General features: G+C 36.8%; 1 protein-coding gene across 1 annotated transcript in view; it reads left to right on the top strand.

The window, feature by feature from the left end:
• The window catches only part of trabd2a (TraB domain containing 2A), a 90071-nt gene that overhangs the window by 35544 nt on the left and 36661 nt on the right, over positions 1–17866 (top strand). The window contains exons 3-4 of the mRNA XM_047372050.1: positions 11364–11510; positions 11850–12024. Of these exons, the coding sequence (XP_047228006.1) occupies positions 11364–11510; positions 11850–12024 (322 nt within the window). The remainder of the gene's footprint in view (positions 1–11363; positions 11511–11849; positions 12025–17866) is intronic.

Consider the following 17866-nt stretch of genomic DNA (forward strand, 5'->3'; position numbering starts at 1 on the left):
GTCCATGAGTAATAATAGGTTTTTAGACAAGTTTAAAAAATATAAATGTACAGTATAATGTACAGTATAAACATAAAAAATTCTTTAATGGTGTTGGGGAGATTTTCTCTGCATGCTTTGAGTCCCTCTGTAAATTTGGAGTCCACAGTCTGCATCCCTTTTTGATGACATTATATAATTTTCTGTGAGATTTGCATCATGGATGTGCACCTTGCAACAATTCCCAATGCTATCATGTCAATATGGTTCGCAGTCTTTGAGGAGCATCCCCTTGTTGAATCTACGTCACAAATAATTCACACAGTTCTGAAGGCAAACGGGTGCCCTTCAAGGTCCAATAAAGTAGCGTGACTGTTGATTAACATAGTGTGCTGATTTGTCAACTGTGTATTTGAAGAGTAGAACAAAATAAGTAATCTCTCACCAGGATGTCTGCCTATTATTTGTGTCTTTGTGGTCCCTGAATGAAATATTACACATGTAGAATCTAGCTCCTTGCACATTATTTCATCTACAACAAATCTATAAAAATATAACTAACAAGCATCCTTTATCTTTGTTGTTCTGCCCATGCTGGACTTGCAGTCTTCTGTGTCAGTGATGTGTTTGTCACCAACATTTGAATAGGATATAATATTATCATGTGTTATCACCCCATGCAGTGGCCAGTATATGTTTGTTCTAAGGTTCACTATATTATTCTCCATGTGTTTTTACCTAAATTCTGTCAATTTCCCAAGTCAACAGCAGTTTAGATTATGTGTAAATTTTTCATGTGGCTTGCTGCATAGGTAAGATTTGCGGGATGTTTGTAAGTGAATGGATGTCCTGTTGTTTTGTCATTTGCGCATGCATATCGGCCCAGGAAAAAAAATAGAATGTAAAATGATTGCTAGAAATAGAATTAAGGGACAATATGCTGTGAATGTCTGTGGTTTCCCAGTCTTACAAATGCTTGTGTTTGGTTTGGTCACAGTGAGATTGTGAACACAGGTGATTTAGTCTTTGCTGTCATGTGTACCCTCACTCCCTGAGTTTGAAAATCATATCACCAAATTATCACCAGATACTTTATGATTTTCTCAAAGTTGCAGGTAATCACCTGTTGTAATAGACCATCACACAGTAGATCTTAGTGGCAGATATCTGCAAATACCATTGCACAGTTTGCTCAGGGTGTTGTGAAGCAGGAAAGTGTGAAGGGTTCAGAAGTTGGCACTTCAGTCACCACAACCCCATTATGCACACACAAAAACACCGCCTTAAACCATTGGGCTATTTGGTTTGAGACTGATTCCCTGTGACAGCCTAAATATTTGGCTGTGTCCGGGCACCAAGGTAAATGCACCCTGCAAGAATGTTTTTATAGGACACAAGGGGGAGGCCGAGAAGGGGAGTGAGAGAGGTGGGCTTAGGATAGACACAAAGTGAGAGAAATAGAAAACACATAATAAGAAAGACACGAAGAGAGCTTTTACACTTTCACATCAGCCATCACTCAGATGTGGTTTGAGTGATGGCTCCTAGTTTTACAGATGTCAGTGTGACTTAAAGGGTTTGACATTAAATTAATTTATTGTTATTAATTGATATGATGAAACAACACTGTGCATTTTGACTTGAATGTTTTAAAGAAAACACTATATGAAACATCAGAAATATAAACATATTCTCACAATAAATTTGTTAAATGCATTTCTAAGTTTTAACAAGTGATGCACCAATTACAAAACTGTTTACAATCACAAAACATAATCAAACAAGTTTTTCTTGTTTGACTATTAACTGATTAACTTGGAGATCGTCAAGTGAAATACAGTACAATTTCAAATGTTTTACCTGATTAATAAGATAATCAAATTCAGTAACTACCCCATCTGAAAAAAAAATCCTGTTTTTTTTAAAATTTCTGTTTGATTCAAGGCTTCAACATTTTATAAATTATATGTTGTTATTTTATGAATGTTACATTTAACTGTTGAAATAAACCGAGGTTTTCTCAAATACATTTGCAATTGTTAAAGTCCTTAGACAGAAAATTGTAATCGCAAAAATTCCTTATTTGTGAATTGGTCAGCAATGTGCAAATTGGTATCCACTATTCAGAGCCTGATCAACAAATCTCTTCTTTCAACCTACTTAACGTGTAATGTGGTGGGATGTTTTAAAACTGATATATACTTTCTCCAATAATGTTTTGGTTTACTTGGTGGTTTCCTCCCAGTGGGACATACCCAGAAAGCTGCCAAATGGAGTCACCCAGTTATTCTGATCAGATGCACATACCACCTTAACAAACTCCTTTATTGAGCCCAATCCCAAGGTAATTTTAACCACATGGATCAGTAAGTCAACACAAGAGCAGTACCCACACTGTGTCAGATGAAGCCTCTATCTGTCTATCCAACTCCTCCTCAATCATATTATAACCAGTGACCAAGATACCAGTACATTCTGCTTGAGGCAGCAACTGTTCCCCAACCTGGTGGCAGTGATCCACTTTTCTGCCAGTTAAGAACAATGACATGATGTTTAAAGGAGCTGATCTTTATCCTAACTGCTTCACACTTGGCTAGGAATCACTCCACTTCACACAGATCATGACTTGAAGTTTTCAATAGAATCACATCAACTCGAGTTTTGCAGAAAGGGCCCTAAAAAATTGTCAGACAAGGATAAACAAAATTCTCTGGTCGAATTAATCCAAAATATAACTTTTTGGCGTGAACTTCAGATGTCATGTCAAGAGAAAAACAGGCACTCCTCATCACCTGGCTAACACCGTTCCTACTGTAAAGCATAGTGGTGACTAGTATCCTATTGGGAAGTTTTTCCCAGGCAGGAACTGGGCAATTAGTCTACATAGAGGATAAGGTAAAAGCAGCCAGATATAGAGAAATTCTTAAAGGAAACCAGCTCCCGCAAGTCCTGGACCTCAGATTAAAGCGACAATTATGTAGTGTATTAACTTTAGTGTTTTTTTTATAATTTTTATTTCATCCTTTTACCTTTCTACATGTTCAATATGCAAATATCTCCAGTGTCTACTTGCTAATCTACACAATTGTTTTCAAATTCTTCAGCCTCTAAAACTGATTCATGTATTTCACTTTTAATTCCTCATTGTTAAATAAAGTTGGATTTATTGATTGATCTTCCTACACAACAATTAACCAAAGCAGACAGCCCATATTACAAAGGACTGGCTTCAGGAATAGTCTGTGAATAGCCTTGAGTTACCCAGCCACAGTCGAGGTTAATTTCAACATTTGTGGAAAGACCTAGAAATAGCTGTCTATTGACGTTGACCACCCAACCTAACTGAGCTGAAGAGGATCTGCAGAAAAGCATGTTGAAGAAAATGACCAAAAACAAATTTGCCAAATTTGTAGAGACATACCCGGAAAGACTTAAGGCTGTGACTGCTAACAAAGTATTGAGCAAAGGCTGTGAATACTTGTATGTGATTTGTGTTGTTTCTTATTTTTTAACAATGTCAGATTTTGGATCTTGTTGATGCTTGTTTTATTTGATTTTCTAAATTGTCAAAATAATATTCCAGAAAACAATTAAAAGCTAGTAGAGTTTTAAAACATTTCCTTTCCAGTCAAAGCCAAATTTCTTAAACATGTTTGGAAAGGAAAGAAGCTTTTTGCGCATACACAAACTTCAGCTGTCTGCCTGCTGGACAACGTTGCTCCTGTCAACATTCATAGATTGAAATGTTGACGATCAAAAGGAATTGGATATATCAATTATGTCTGGGGATGGATTTTCCTTTCAAAAAGAGGGGGGAAACAATTTTTGGCCATCATTACTTTCAAAGCTTTAGGCCTGGGGAGTTTTCCCTATGTGGCTTGGCTGTTTCTCTTTTTCACTCCCACTTTTGTCTCTCCTGTGGAGGAAATCATGGCCCCATATTTCCTTTCTTTTGCTTCGAATTGGAAAATATTAATAAACCTATCTTCAAAGGTCCTCTTTGAGCTCTGTGAAGGCTGCCATAATCCATGATGATGAAACATTTAGGCACACACTCACACTTACAGTAGATGCACATACATATACACCAGCATGCAAACACACAGACAAAAGACCTAATCTTGTACAGGTGTGTGCACACTTACATGCACGGAAGCACAGAAACGCAGTGAGGAGGTCATTAGTGACCCGAGGAATGTAGAGGTCAAATCTTAAAAGACCTGGCTGATAGAGGGGATGTATAAGATCAAAGGAGAAGAAAATGAGAGAGGGAGGGAGGGAGAGATGGATGGAAGGAGATGCATTGGATAAATAGGATCAAAAGGGAGAGGAAGGGAGGAATAGGAGAAAGATGCATTTGTGAATGAGAGCGGAGGTGTAGTGCAGGAGGAGGAAATGTAAAGAGAAAGTGTTGAGGAAAGGTTTAAAGACAGAGAAGGGGGGTGATGGTGGAGGTATGGAGTGTAGAATCAGTACAGATAACTCAATTTGACAGGTGCGTGTATTTGTATTTAAATGGTAGGTTTTCAGCCTGAAAGTGAAAGCTTGTGCAGTGATGAGAGGTTTATGCATGTGGTGTGTGCGTGTCTGCGTATGCCTGCTAAATAAGACTGAGTGCATTTTGGAAGCCACAAAACCCACAAACTATTGGAGTCATTTCTTCAAAAATGTGAAAAAACTGAAAAATATTTGCTCTTTGATATCTACAATAGGAAACAGTTTTTACCACATTTCACTAAGGCACGATGAACCTTCTCATCTTGTGATAGCACTTTTTTAGCAAAACTGTCTAATGAATAAATTACATTTTCTAATACCTCTGTCACATTATTACATATCTGCCTTGTGGTTCAATTTCATGGATGAATTATATGGTTTGACTAACAGGCCCTTACAGACTGGGAATAGAGTATTTAAATTGTATCCTCAAATAGTAGGGCAATCATTAAGTGTAGTTGGGAAGTAGTGGGAAAATAAAATAAAAAACAAGATGGTAATATGATGGCAAATGTAACCTACTCTGTGCTGATGCCTTAGTACACTGTAACTTTTATACCCTTAATCCTTGTGGACACACTATACAAAATAGGGGCACATCAAATTTGATGTACTTTAGATGTGATAAGACTTTCACAAAATGTGCTTCATTTGTTCAAATTTAGACCCAAGTAAAATATTTTTTTAATGTACATGGCATGATTAATGACCAGTAAGAGAAGCTTTAGTGCCCATCTTATTCCTATCTTTCCATAGAGAGACAGAAGGCATAGTCCAGTTGGGTTAAATGTTAGAAGAATGTTCTTCAGTTTACATACTTCTTAGTACTAACCTCATGTGAGAAGCACAAGGGAAATTCCCACTTGACAGGGAAACTCATTACATCTCTGTCAGATGGCATGGCATTGAATCAAAAGGAAAATTACATTTAAAAGCAAAGATGCCATTTAATAGGCTTTTTTAAGGCTACACAGAGATATTGTCTTGATCTTGAGAATGTCTATATGGAGTGATCATGTTCTCCCCTTATTCCAACTTTCTTCCTCAGTCTAAAAACATGCATTCATGGAAATTGACCTTTAGTGTGAGTGTGTTTAACCATGGTGTTTTTGCGTCTTGCAACAATGTGTTGCAATATCAAGCAGATGTCCAAGGTTTACTTTAGTTTATTCTACTAAAGATTAAGTGTACCTTTGTAGGTAGAGACAAACGTCCATTTAGATTTCTAACAATATCTACAGTTGGATCCCTAGTTCATACTGGCAAGTTCAAAGTGATATGAACATAAAATCAAGGCTCTGTGTGTGTCAACTTTTACATGGCTCAAGTATGTGGAAAATGTAACACCCTGTGGTGTTGTCCTGTGAAGCTTCAATAGTAACTTCAGAAGTGAGTTTTTTTTTCTTTACTCTTTCTTTGTCTAATTGATTTGACTTTTTTCCCTCTGCCGGTTTCTGGTAGAAATCACTGAACTCCTCTTTGTCTTAAACAGTTTCATGTGTGTACAAGACAGAAAGAAGAAGAGTTGCTTTACTATGATAACATCACAAAGACAAAGGGAAATGGAGCAATGTTTGGAAGTCTTCATTTGTACTTGGGAGAAAGCCAAGGCTCATTGAATCAGCTGTAGCAGAGAGTGTGTGTGTGTGTGTGCTTTGAAACACTTGTTACAACACATGGTTTTCTACTCTTATGCAGACACACTATCAGTCATAAGACAAAGAAAAACTCCCACACAGAAAGATGTGCTGCATACAGGCAGACACATGCTCCTCTTTAGTATGTCATTAAAACTGAACTGGAAATTAAGTTACTAAATCGCTCTAAAACCAGTGCCAGCGCTTGCAATTAGAAGAGCCTGAACTCGCCGAAGGCTTTACCATACAAGGAGAATGCCATTATTTTTACATGTTGTTCACATTATAGTGCCCTCATTTACTTTGATAAAAATCCTACAGTTTTTATTCACTGTTCATTTATGTACAGAGTAAATGTATTGGTGCCATTAATTAGCCCAGATTTTGTTCATTTACCTCATTATCTAAACTGCTATCATACTGTTTCTTGCTATGCAACATTTGCTGGCATATCTAAAACCAATTTTCTGAGTTTTATGTGAAAATATGAAGTACATTTCCTGAAACTTCAAGACCTGTCAGTGAAACTGCATAGCCGTTGCTTATAGTGTATCTATTTTGGGGTAAAGAGTGAATATTTCAAAGTTTGTTACTGTGTAAGGTATTTTAACTGGTATTCTGTACTTATCAACTGGTTTTCTGGGAATGAAAGTTTAACACTATACACAGTCAATGAGTGTCCCCAAAGGGTCAAAATGTTTTCAGATTAAATAATCGTAAAATATGTCCAACTTCCCCTCCTATTCAAGCATTCGGCATGTCATGCTGTGTGAATCTTTATTATTGCAGAGATAGTGTCCGCATAGGATAGGATGAAATTAAGCAGTTATCAAGTCATTGCTGCAATGTTTGCTTAACATTTCCGTACATTTTGCAGCAGTACTGAATATGTGGTGACGCTTATGCCACAAACATTTTCGACATGTCCAAACAATTTGTGGTAGATGTTCATAGCCGGAAAGCATATTACATATTCTATATTATCAAATGTATAGAATGGCAATGCTGTAGTTTTACTTAAATTAAATGCCACAGTTTAAAGAGGTTGAAGATATCTGGTGTACACAGTTTGCATTTAAAGACTGGAATTTCCAAGTTTCAAGTAGAAAAAAATCAACCCCTACAATCACACTTGTAAAATATAAGGTCCACAGGTTAAACCCAGTATGACTGGTTTAGGGTTAGAGTTAGGGTTACGTTTTCTGAAAAACATTTGGAAAAATTGTGTTCAGCCAATGATTTGGCCCTCAACAACAGTCTCAGTTGTGTTTGTGGCCATATTGGAAAAATCACAGTCCACCCTTGGTAAAACATCTGTTTGTTAAAGTGATTTACCCTGGTCACTTAGCATATAAATGGGCATAAGCAACACGTAAGTTGTCTTTACTAAATTATTCCCATTTTGTTAAATCATTCACTAAAGGATGAGACCATATAATATGAAGTTTTATTGCATTTAATAGTGAATGGTAACTGCACATCATGCTACATACAGTGCAAACTAGTTTTTCTACTTCAGCATAAAACACCGCGTATGCACAGAGTGATAATGACCCAAATTTAAAACAAATATGACTTAATTTGACAACCTTTGTGCTGCAAATACACACTGCCAGTTATGCTTCAAATCTCATAAAATGCAAGTGCAAAAGCCCAGATTACAAACATAGCAGACAGTGATCAAAGTCTTTCCAGTGAGACAAAAAAAGTGATGTAAAAGAATGACAGCATTGTTTTTCATTTCTTTCTGTTTTAGAACAAAGTACGTTTAGAAATTACATGATTGAGATGCTATTGCACATATGTTTTAACTTTCTCTATGCCTTTTTATTATTGTCCTTTGATTACCTGTCATTTGAAAAGATCTCAGCAGAAGGTCTGCAACTGTTTATTTTGCATGATGGAAAATTTTTCCATTGCCCGGTTGGCCTGTCAGCTTTAGTTACGCCAAAACACGTTTCATTGTCATTAGTACAATGTGTTTGTTGCATAGGCACTCAGCTGTGTTCAGGGCTTTTCTTTATAAGATTTTAACCAAAATTGTTGCTAGTGCTCCTTACAATCCCAGAAAAATAATAATTTTCTAACTGTAACTGATGCAGTGCCTCATTAAAGACACTCTACAAAGCTTTCTCTCCAGTCTGTTTGGTAAATCCAACATTAAGCTAACACACTCCAGAGCGCAAGCTTTCAACTAAGCCACTGAACACTCCAAATCTCCACATGTGGGAATCTAACTGTGATGATGTTTGCTCTAGACGTGCACATCCACCCCACTTCATTTCAACAAGAGGGGACATTTCCATAACAAAGCACAATTATTGACTTTCATTGGCTCCGCTCGCTTTGATATCAGCTAGGGGTGTGTCTGTGTGTCTCCCTGTGTGAGCAAGAGGGGCGGCGGGTTAGAGGACTGCAGTGGAGGAGAAGAAACAAGTGGACCTGAAGAAAGGAGCCCAGTGGGAAAACGGACCCACTGACCCTAAGTGCACTAACATAATAGGAAGATCACAGAGATCACACAAAACCAAATTTAGTTAAATAATGTTTTTTTTTCTTTCCTTACATTTGTTTCTGTAGTTTTTATAATTTTCTTTCTTATTTGTTGGTTGGTTTTTAATATACAGATATTTGACTGATCTCACTTCATTGTCCTCCTCCTGTGCTTGCAGCCATAATTTAAGGGGCTGAAAGGCATGTCGAGCAGAGAAAGAGAAGAGTAGAGAGTGGAGAAAAAGGGGAGACCCTGCAGATGAGGGCTTTCCTTCACGGACGTGGCACAGATGTGAGGGTGGTTTTGTGAAATGAGCTGGGGAGGGGCGGTGATAGGCTAATTTGTGTAGAATAAAGACAGGGTACTTTTCATATGCAGAGCACCACTTTGATGCGCGGCTGATGAAAGCTGGAAGGAGCGCAGAAGAGAGGGTGACGGAGGGGTTCTTTGTCCCATGACGAGAAGGCATCTGCTCTCCGCTGCCCGGCTCTCCTCGTCAACATCGAGGGTCCCACAATGGGACGACCCAATGAAAAAGTGTTGTCGGATCACCCTAGGATACTGAACATAGAAAAAAAACTGTTGCTTTGGTCTGCCTGATTAGCATCCCCATTTATGTATCAAAACAAAATGTATTTGAATCAAAATCTGTTACAATACGCATGCCTAAGAATACATATCAAACATAAATATGCACTAAACTCAAAAAAAACATTCAGCCAAATTGCAGCTGCATTTACATTGTCAACATTTAGAGTCACCCCTGGAAAAGATGTATACAATGTCCCTCTTTTTCACAAAGTTTCACAAAGTCCATGGGAGAGAATCAGTTTCATAGCATAACAAATCCTCTATCATAATCAGCGGTTGGCATTATGAGCTTCTGCAAATAGTCTTTGTTTTATGGTAAATCCTCCTGGAATGTTTGTTGCTGAAATGTTAGATCTTAGTTTCATCTGACAGAGGGTCTTGTAAAAATCCCATCGAAGCTCAGGAAACTAAACACAATTACCATTGTGATGGTAGGACTGAAAAGGCTTTCACTGGTATGCCTCCCATACGACCATGTTACATGCATAAGCTTTATTTAATACACGGTGACCACAACATGCCACTTTGCTGCAACCTCTATTTGGAGCCTTCAAGATGTGTGGTTGCAAGGTAAACTTACGTAGCTGTCCAAACGTCTGTGTCACAATTCAAGTTCTATGTCATTCATCTGACAGTGGTAATGACAATCTGCTCAATGGCATGCTGTCATGTCTTACATTTCAACATCAGTATAATGTCAGTGTAAAGATTAATTTATCTCAAGACTTTTTACACATCTTTATCAGGAGTGCCGATAACTGTGTAGTGTGCTAGAGCTTCACCTATGAAAAAACATGTTCCCTTCGAATGAAATTTGAGAAACAAGTAAGTCATACAACTTGTCTCTTTCATGGAAATGAAGATCAATGTTTCACTCGGGTAAGGTTAAGCCTATGTATGTGTATGTGTTGGAAACATAACAAGGAGACAGTGAAGTGAGGTGCTAAGGTGAAAGGAGTTGCTCTTTTTGTAGGAGACAATGGACTGGATGATAGTGAATGTGCTATTTTGTATATTTGCATTGTAAGTGGATCTTTGCGATACTGATCATATTCTGCAGACTTGGCGGGGCTGTAACACCAAACCCTAGCCAATTTACCCTCACACAACTAGACCTCAATCATAGTGCAGACAGGTTTTATCAAAAAAAGTCTTGTTTGGTTCTCAGTACAATAGCCTATATTTTAAAATATTGACTCAACAATTTGATTAAATGTTTTGGCTAATATCTATAGCACAAACCATCTTTGGACTTTCTAATGTGTATTCACCCATATTTACAATGTATTTCAGATCAGTTGGAGCAAAGCACACCATTTAGAGATGTACAGCCTGACATTCAAGTTATTTCTTACCAGAAATTCAAAGATTTTTTTTTTTTTTGTGGATGCTGTTTTTTTTTTAAATAATCTTAATCAAGATCAGCATTTAACACACAAGAATTGAAAGTGTTTTGTTAACATAATAATTAATGGTTGCCTTTAAGAATATGCAATGGTTAATTTCTTAATTGCTAAAAAAGAACAAAAAGTACTAGCAAGCATAAATAGAAAGACCTGAGATCACTTTACTTAACTTAGAGCCTACTAAAAGAAAGCAAATGCACGTATTTTAGTTTAAGGTTGTAAAGTTGGAAAACATCTACTTTAAGTCTTGACTACCCTTAAGACTTAAGATTTCATGAGAATTATGGGTACTACTTTTACAAAAAAAACATGATTGTCCATATTATGTGTTCTACTGTTTTATTTATATTCAATATCATATACTACTCGCACTCATGATACAGGCCTAACTCAGTGATTCAAGTTACCTTGACTTGTGTGTTGAGACAGTAACAATGGTTTGCCTGAACTAGTGGTTTCTAATGGTATACAATGAACCCATCTGTAAATGACACTTTAAATTTTAAAAGGCTTGGTGTGAAAGAGAACATGTCTGGCTTTTCAAAGTTTAAACTATATCATTCAGCTATGTCTTAAGCCAAGCCACTGGCCTTCTGTACTTCCACAATGGATCATCTAATACAAGGCATGACGTAGTTGGATATTTTGTTAGCTTACCTGTGTTGAAATTATACATTATGTTCTAGAAGGAAGGAAGACTTTGGGTCTAGACCAGAGTAAAAAAAAATAAAAAATCTATATTTTGTTTCCTTGTTGCAGGTGATCTTTGCCCTGAACCAGACATTAATGCAGCAGGAGTCTTTGAGAGCAGGAAACCTCCAGGTCCCATACACAACCGAGGACCTAATCAGACACTACAACTGTGGGGATCTCAATTCCATCATCTTTAATCATGACACCTCACAGGTCTGTCTTCTGAATGTCTTATCCAATCTTATCTTACCACTAATGTAACACTGCTTAAGACTTTTGAAAGGCATCTTAACCTGTCAACGTTTTGTTTTTCTCACTGGCATGGCCTTTTATCCTTTTACTTTCACCACTGACCTCAGTCTTCACCCTCCCTTCTTTTCTACTCAATTCCTCTCAACATTCTTTCTTTCTTAGGGAAAATGTTAGCTTTTGTAGTAATAGTTTGTTCTTTAAAAAGAAAACATCTTATTTAAAAAGTCTAAATCAAGGTTTTGACAAATAAAACGCAAAGAATCATAATGAAATGACTCAACTTTTCATTCTCAATCAAAGGTGCCTAATTTCAACAATGTGACCTTGCTGCCTAGTGAGCAGGTGACTGCCCAGGAAATTGATGCCTACTTCCGACTGGAGCTAATTTACAAGAGGAATGAGAGAATGGGCAGGAGGGTCAAAGCCCTGTTAGAGGAGCAACCAGACAAGAGCTTCTTCTTTGCCTTCGGTGCAGGTTGGTCTTCTTTGATTAATATGAAAAACAATATGGAATCAAAATGTAATCATGTTTTTTTTTTTAGAGCCAAGTGAATGGAGTATAGTGATTCTGGATATGCAATTATATTTTTGAAGCATAATTTGGTTTGAACCAAGTCCTAAAATGAGGCCTATTCAAACTTAGAAGATAAACAGTGCATGATTTATTGCACTTGTAACACTCAGTGTCTCCAGGAATTAAACGTTTTAAGTTAGGATGTTGCTAATCAAGTGGGTTTGATGAACTGATCAGCAATGAATGTGAACATTATCTACATAAGCTCCTTATTAAAATCTTTACGGGAACATGTGGGATGGTCTAAAAGAAAGATGTTATTCTCCAGGATCAAGTCTTTTGTCAGACAGCCCAATATGGTGGAGGCATTAGAACAATAGATGAGTGATTCGAGCACTGGCATTCTCAAAACAGCAAACTTTGCACACACATGGAATAAATTCACCACAACTTCTGCAAAATATAAGAATTTTTAAACAACAACAATTCAACTGCAAGTTAAACATATTTCGGTTAACAAACGTTTTACTAGGCTAGAACAATTCAACTGAACTACCAAGCAAAATGAAGGAAAAAAGATCTAATGAACTATGTGCAAATAAAGGAACAAGAGAACAACTAAAACTGATGCAATAATATGACAGTTCAATGTGGATATTTATTTTTAAGAACCAAGATTTACCTTGAGGAATTTAGGAATGACAAGAAATTAGTTTCAAACTAATTAAGGAAAGCAATTTATATATCTTCAAACAACCAATCACAATGTGAAATCAGAAGGTAAGTAAAACATTGTTTTATTAAAATAATATTTAAAGAATGGTTTTGCCAAATTAGTCAATAACTTTTTGGTTAAGTGTTTCTCAGTGTTTAAATCTGCCACCATTATTTTAGTAAAATAATATTTAAGGAAATATTCTATTTATACATACATTAAACCTTACACATAAACACTAGGTTCAATTGTTTTTCAAATCATCTGATTTAACCTATAAACTTATGAAAAATAACTAATACTTGGTTGCCTTTTGAACACTTCTGCATAGGAGATTTTGTTAAAAGAATAAAAACAGCTAAATCACTACAGAGGAGACAAATTTAAACTTGTCGACAAATGAAATTTGGCAATTTTACAAAACTGACACAGAAAAAATTATGTTCAAAATCAAGAAATATTAAAAATATATAAATATAATATTTTTATAAAGCAAACTTTATCCAGGACAGAAACTTTAATTTAATTTAAATTCAAAGAAAAGTTTTTTTATACTGTTGTGATTATGACTATATTATTTAATATTTAATATAAATACTTTTTTATTTTATTGAAATATACTTCGGTCTGGACCTGCAATGGACTGCCGTCTTGTCCAGGGTGTACCCCACCTCTCGCCCATAGACTGCTGGCTATAGATACCAGCTTCCCCGCGACCCAATATAGAAGCAGTGGTAGAAAATGACTGACTGACTGACTTTGGTCTGTTAAGGGTTGTCCTGTGAATACCATCCCAATAAGACAGTGGTATTAGGACAAAATTGAAAGGGATGAGCCAAGCTCTGGCAATACTAAACAACAAAACTCTGTACACACACAGAATGAATTCACACAATTTCATAAAATACAAGAATTTATTAACAAAAATACGTCAACTCAAATCCATCAACAAACTCCTTACTATGCTAAAGCAACCTAACTGAACTACCAAGCACAATGAAAGAATAAAGAAGACTAATGGGCTATGTACAATATAAACAAGTGAATCAAAGATGGTTGAAAACCATGACCAAAAGAGTGATGCGACATTACTGTGCAATGTTATCCATGTTTGAGAACCAAGGATTATCTTAAGGAGTTTGGAAATGAGGTTAAGTTAGTCTTGGAACTAACTGAGGTAATAATGGTCAATAAAATGGTCAATAACTTCACTATAGCATGTTTTAGTGCCATCAAACTCACAGCACACAGAGAGCACCTCATCTTGAATCTTTTGAATAAACATAACAATGACACAGAAACAAGACAGAAAATGGTATTCAGGTGAACCGGATTTTGTGTGCAGCTGTAAGGGCTTCTTTAATATTGGGATTTTTATTATTCATTGTGATTTTATTTTATGTCATATTGCATGAACAAGCTGTAAGACTTTTTTTGTGTGCTCATGTAATGGCGTCCGATCTCAGGTTGTGACACACTGCAAACAGTAAAGGAAAACTTTAATATTATTTGGTTGTAATACAGAGTTATTATCAGTATAAACAAGTCTGCATCAATAAAGGCAATGTTATGTGTATTCAAAAGATTCAAGATGAAGTGCTCTATGTGTGCTATGAGTTTGTTGGCACTACAACATGCTATAGTGGAGTTATTGACCATTTTATGCATATTTTACTGAATATTTGACTATTTAGGCTATAGTCTTTGGGAAATTCCAATTTTGTTTAAGTATTAATTTCCGATCCAAGAAATGTAGTATGAAAAACGTGACATCACATACACATACAATGATTTTAATGACAATACACCTCTCCTTGGCGACTTTATTGAATATTTCTCCATCATATTTTTCTGGTGTTGCAATTTGCAGACGGTCCCTGCGCATTTGAGGAGCAGCGAGTTCTGCATAGAGGCCAATGCAAGTCTCCCAGCGCAGTATTAGGCTCGTTTTGAGGAAAATACGATTGTAGCTCACTGTCTGCCTTGCTGTGGTTGCAGAGAGGTGTTGGTTTTCCAGAGGCAATGTTCCGCTGATGTGTTATTGATCCGGAAAAGCCGAATCTGTGAATATCTTTCTAACTTTACCGAAGTAAGTTGGCGGCCAACTTCCTCCAGACAGTCCAATATAGTGGAGTCAACCTCCACATCCATCTCAGCTTGGAGCTGATTGAAATCCTCCATGACCCGTGCACAACGAAAATGGAGGTAGTCATTTTGGTCAATACCATTTGCCAATGACCTTCAATCATTGGCAATGGCAGTAAGAGAACCCTCCATTGTGTCTACCAAAAGAACTTCGGTACCGGAGTCCAGGCAGTAGCAGCAGGATCGGGATCATCCACACAATTCTAACCAATGCTGCTGAAGACAAATGTTAGAACCACCCATCTCATTAACATTCGGAGACAGAAAATAATAAATAAATAAATGTGGAAATGTAGAAATACAGAAATAAATGTAGGAATAAATAAATAAAAGTATAAATAAATGAATGTATGAATAAATAAATGTATATAAAACGTTTAGATTTTCCAATATGTATTCACTGATAGTTATGATATTGTTTAGGTTAATTGGAGTACAGTGATCCATTCAGAGGTTTAAACTGCTGCATAAAAATAGTGGTTATAATGCATCGGCTTGTCAACAGAAAAAGAACGAAGCATTCGAGTAATTTCTTGCAAACCCTTTAATGTTTTTTCCTATGCTTGTTTTTGCCAACTTGGGTGTTGGTCATTTCACCCTTTTGCTATTTCACACTTTTGCAGTTTTGCTCATGGTTATGACTAGTCAATAATATCTACAGGCAGGTGTTTGCTCATAGTTATTTTGGTTTGATTTGTGGTTAGAATGTAGGAACAAAAGAGTAAACAGGAACCATAATCCATGAAAATATTGTATCCGGGATACCATTAAATGTGGAGACAAGTGCTTGCAGAGTATATCTTGTGTGAACAACACAGCATAAGTAGTGGTTTATGCAGTATCTGCTTTGTTAGGAGAGAGTATCAGGTTATAGTGGCAAAAGAAAAGAAAAAAAAAATCAAATTTCCCTACAGTGATATCATCACAATTACTATCTTCCTTAGTTTTCCCTAATATTTTCCGAGCAGAAAATCAATGGCATTTTTGCAGAAGGAGAGACCTTCACAGTCTGCTGGTCTCTGAACTGGCAGGAAACAGCTGAAGAAAAGCAGGCAAACACAGTCACACACACACCCACGCACACACACAAGTCCTAACAAGGAATACATTTCACAGCGTGTCCCTGAGGAGGTGCCTTTACAAGGGCTTGGTCTCTAAAGGTGTGTGGTTCTGTGTGTGTTTATGTGTGTGTGCGTGAGCGTGGGCTGCTGAGTGAAACTGATACAGCCAATCAGCCCAGAAGCACTAGTCGTAGACATACAGGGGGCAGGTTAGGTCGACATGTACAAGAAATGGGATGGGGCACATTAGGGTAGTGACACACACACACACACATCCATGTTTTACTATCTTTATGAGGGCTTTTCGGTTACTTCCATTGACTTCCATTCATTTTCCTTGATGTTTAGTGCCTAACCCTGACCCTAACACTAACCCTAACCAGTTAATACCTAACCCTAACCATAACAATAACTCAATTCATACCCTAGTCCTGAACCTAACCCCTGTCCCAAGAACGGAATTTGAAAAAGTGAGGACCAGAAAAATTTCCTCACTTTGTCAAAATGTCCTCACTTTGCGATAAAAATACGAAAAATGGTTCTCACTCAGCAACAAGTACAAGAACACACACACACACACACACACACGGAAACTCCTGCCAGAAGTCATTCCGAAAACCAACCTGGGTAAAATGTGTCCTTAATTATATCTAGAAGGGTCAAAGGCGACCCACATACACATACAAACACACTAAATACAATGGAGTCCATTATGTCAGCATACTCACTTCTCTGTTGCCATCAGCTGTGAGACTTATCTGTGAACATCTCTTGTCCATTTAAATTAGCACAAAAGGATGTCTCAACAGACTAAAGGTTTAGCCATTTTTAGAGTGCATTTACTGAGGTGTCGGCATAACATGCAGCAGTAACTGGACTCTGGGAAAGAGTGGGACTTATCACCCTTAAATTGTACTCCATCAAGTGTCAGCTAATCCGTAATTAGCTTAAATGAACTCAGTCTGGACTCCACATTAGATTCTGTGGAATTTGGAGTTGCGTTGTTTAAAGGAGAGCCAGCATATGGAGCATATTTCTCTTCCGAAGTGATGATCCAGTCATTGTGCAGACGCTGCCAAAGCATCTTGACTGACGCTTTGTGGAAAATAACTGTGGGCTTTCATTTTTGCCTTCAGTAAGCTTTATTGCCACAACAACTTAACAAAACAGTTTATATGTGATAATTTACCACCTGACAAAGCGCCTGCTTTGATACTGATCAGTCTTGGCCAAAGAAAACTAAATATATAAATAGGTCTGGGTGTCCTGGTTATCTGTGTTTATGGAAGCTGTCCTCAATGCCTGAAGTGTTTATGCTATAATAATTTCTGGTTTTCTTCTATATATTTTTGTTACATGCCACTACCAACAAAAAAGAGTCCTACCGTACACTTTAAATAAGAGTTATCAGCTGTTAGTCAGCTGTGCTATGCTCACTTTCGATCAAAACGTCAGACTCATTTTGCTATTTGACGAAAAAGCGTTGCAATATGTTTTGGGAAAAATAACACACAGTCCAAAAAATGACAACAATAAAGAATAAAACGGATAATCTATGTTTTTGTTACCAAAAACCTAGTTTGCAAGTAGGTTAGTGTTGCAAAAGGCAGAAACAACCTTTTTTTTCAGCAAATTATGTTTTAGTAAAGAACGCACCAAATAAACCATGAGGTAATTGTGATGTTGAACTTTATTCTTGATGTGATTGTGATGATTAAAAGTGCACAAAAAAGATATAAACATTTGGTTGATACTGGACAATGCTCAGCTAAAAATAATATTAAAAAGAAAATCAATTAAGACAGCATAAGGTCAAACAGAAACTGAGTTTCATTATTCTTATCTGTTAAAGTATTTGCAATAAATAAAATATATGTGCTTA

The sequence above is a fragment of the Girardinichthys multiradiatus genome, chromosome 8 (assembly GCF_021462225.1).
Source record: "Girardinichthys multiradiatus isolate DD_20200921_A chromosome 8, DD_fGirMul_XY1, whole genome shotgun sequence".
Lineage (NCBI taxonomy): Eukaryota > Metazoa > Chordata > Actinopteri > Cyprinodontiformes > Goodeidae > Girardinichthys > Girardinichthys multiradiatus.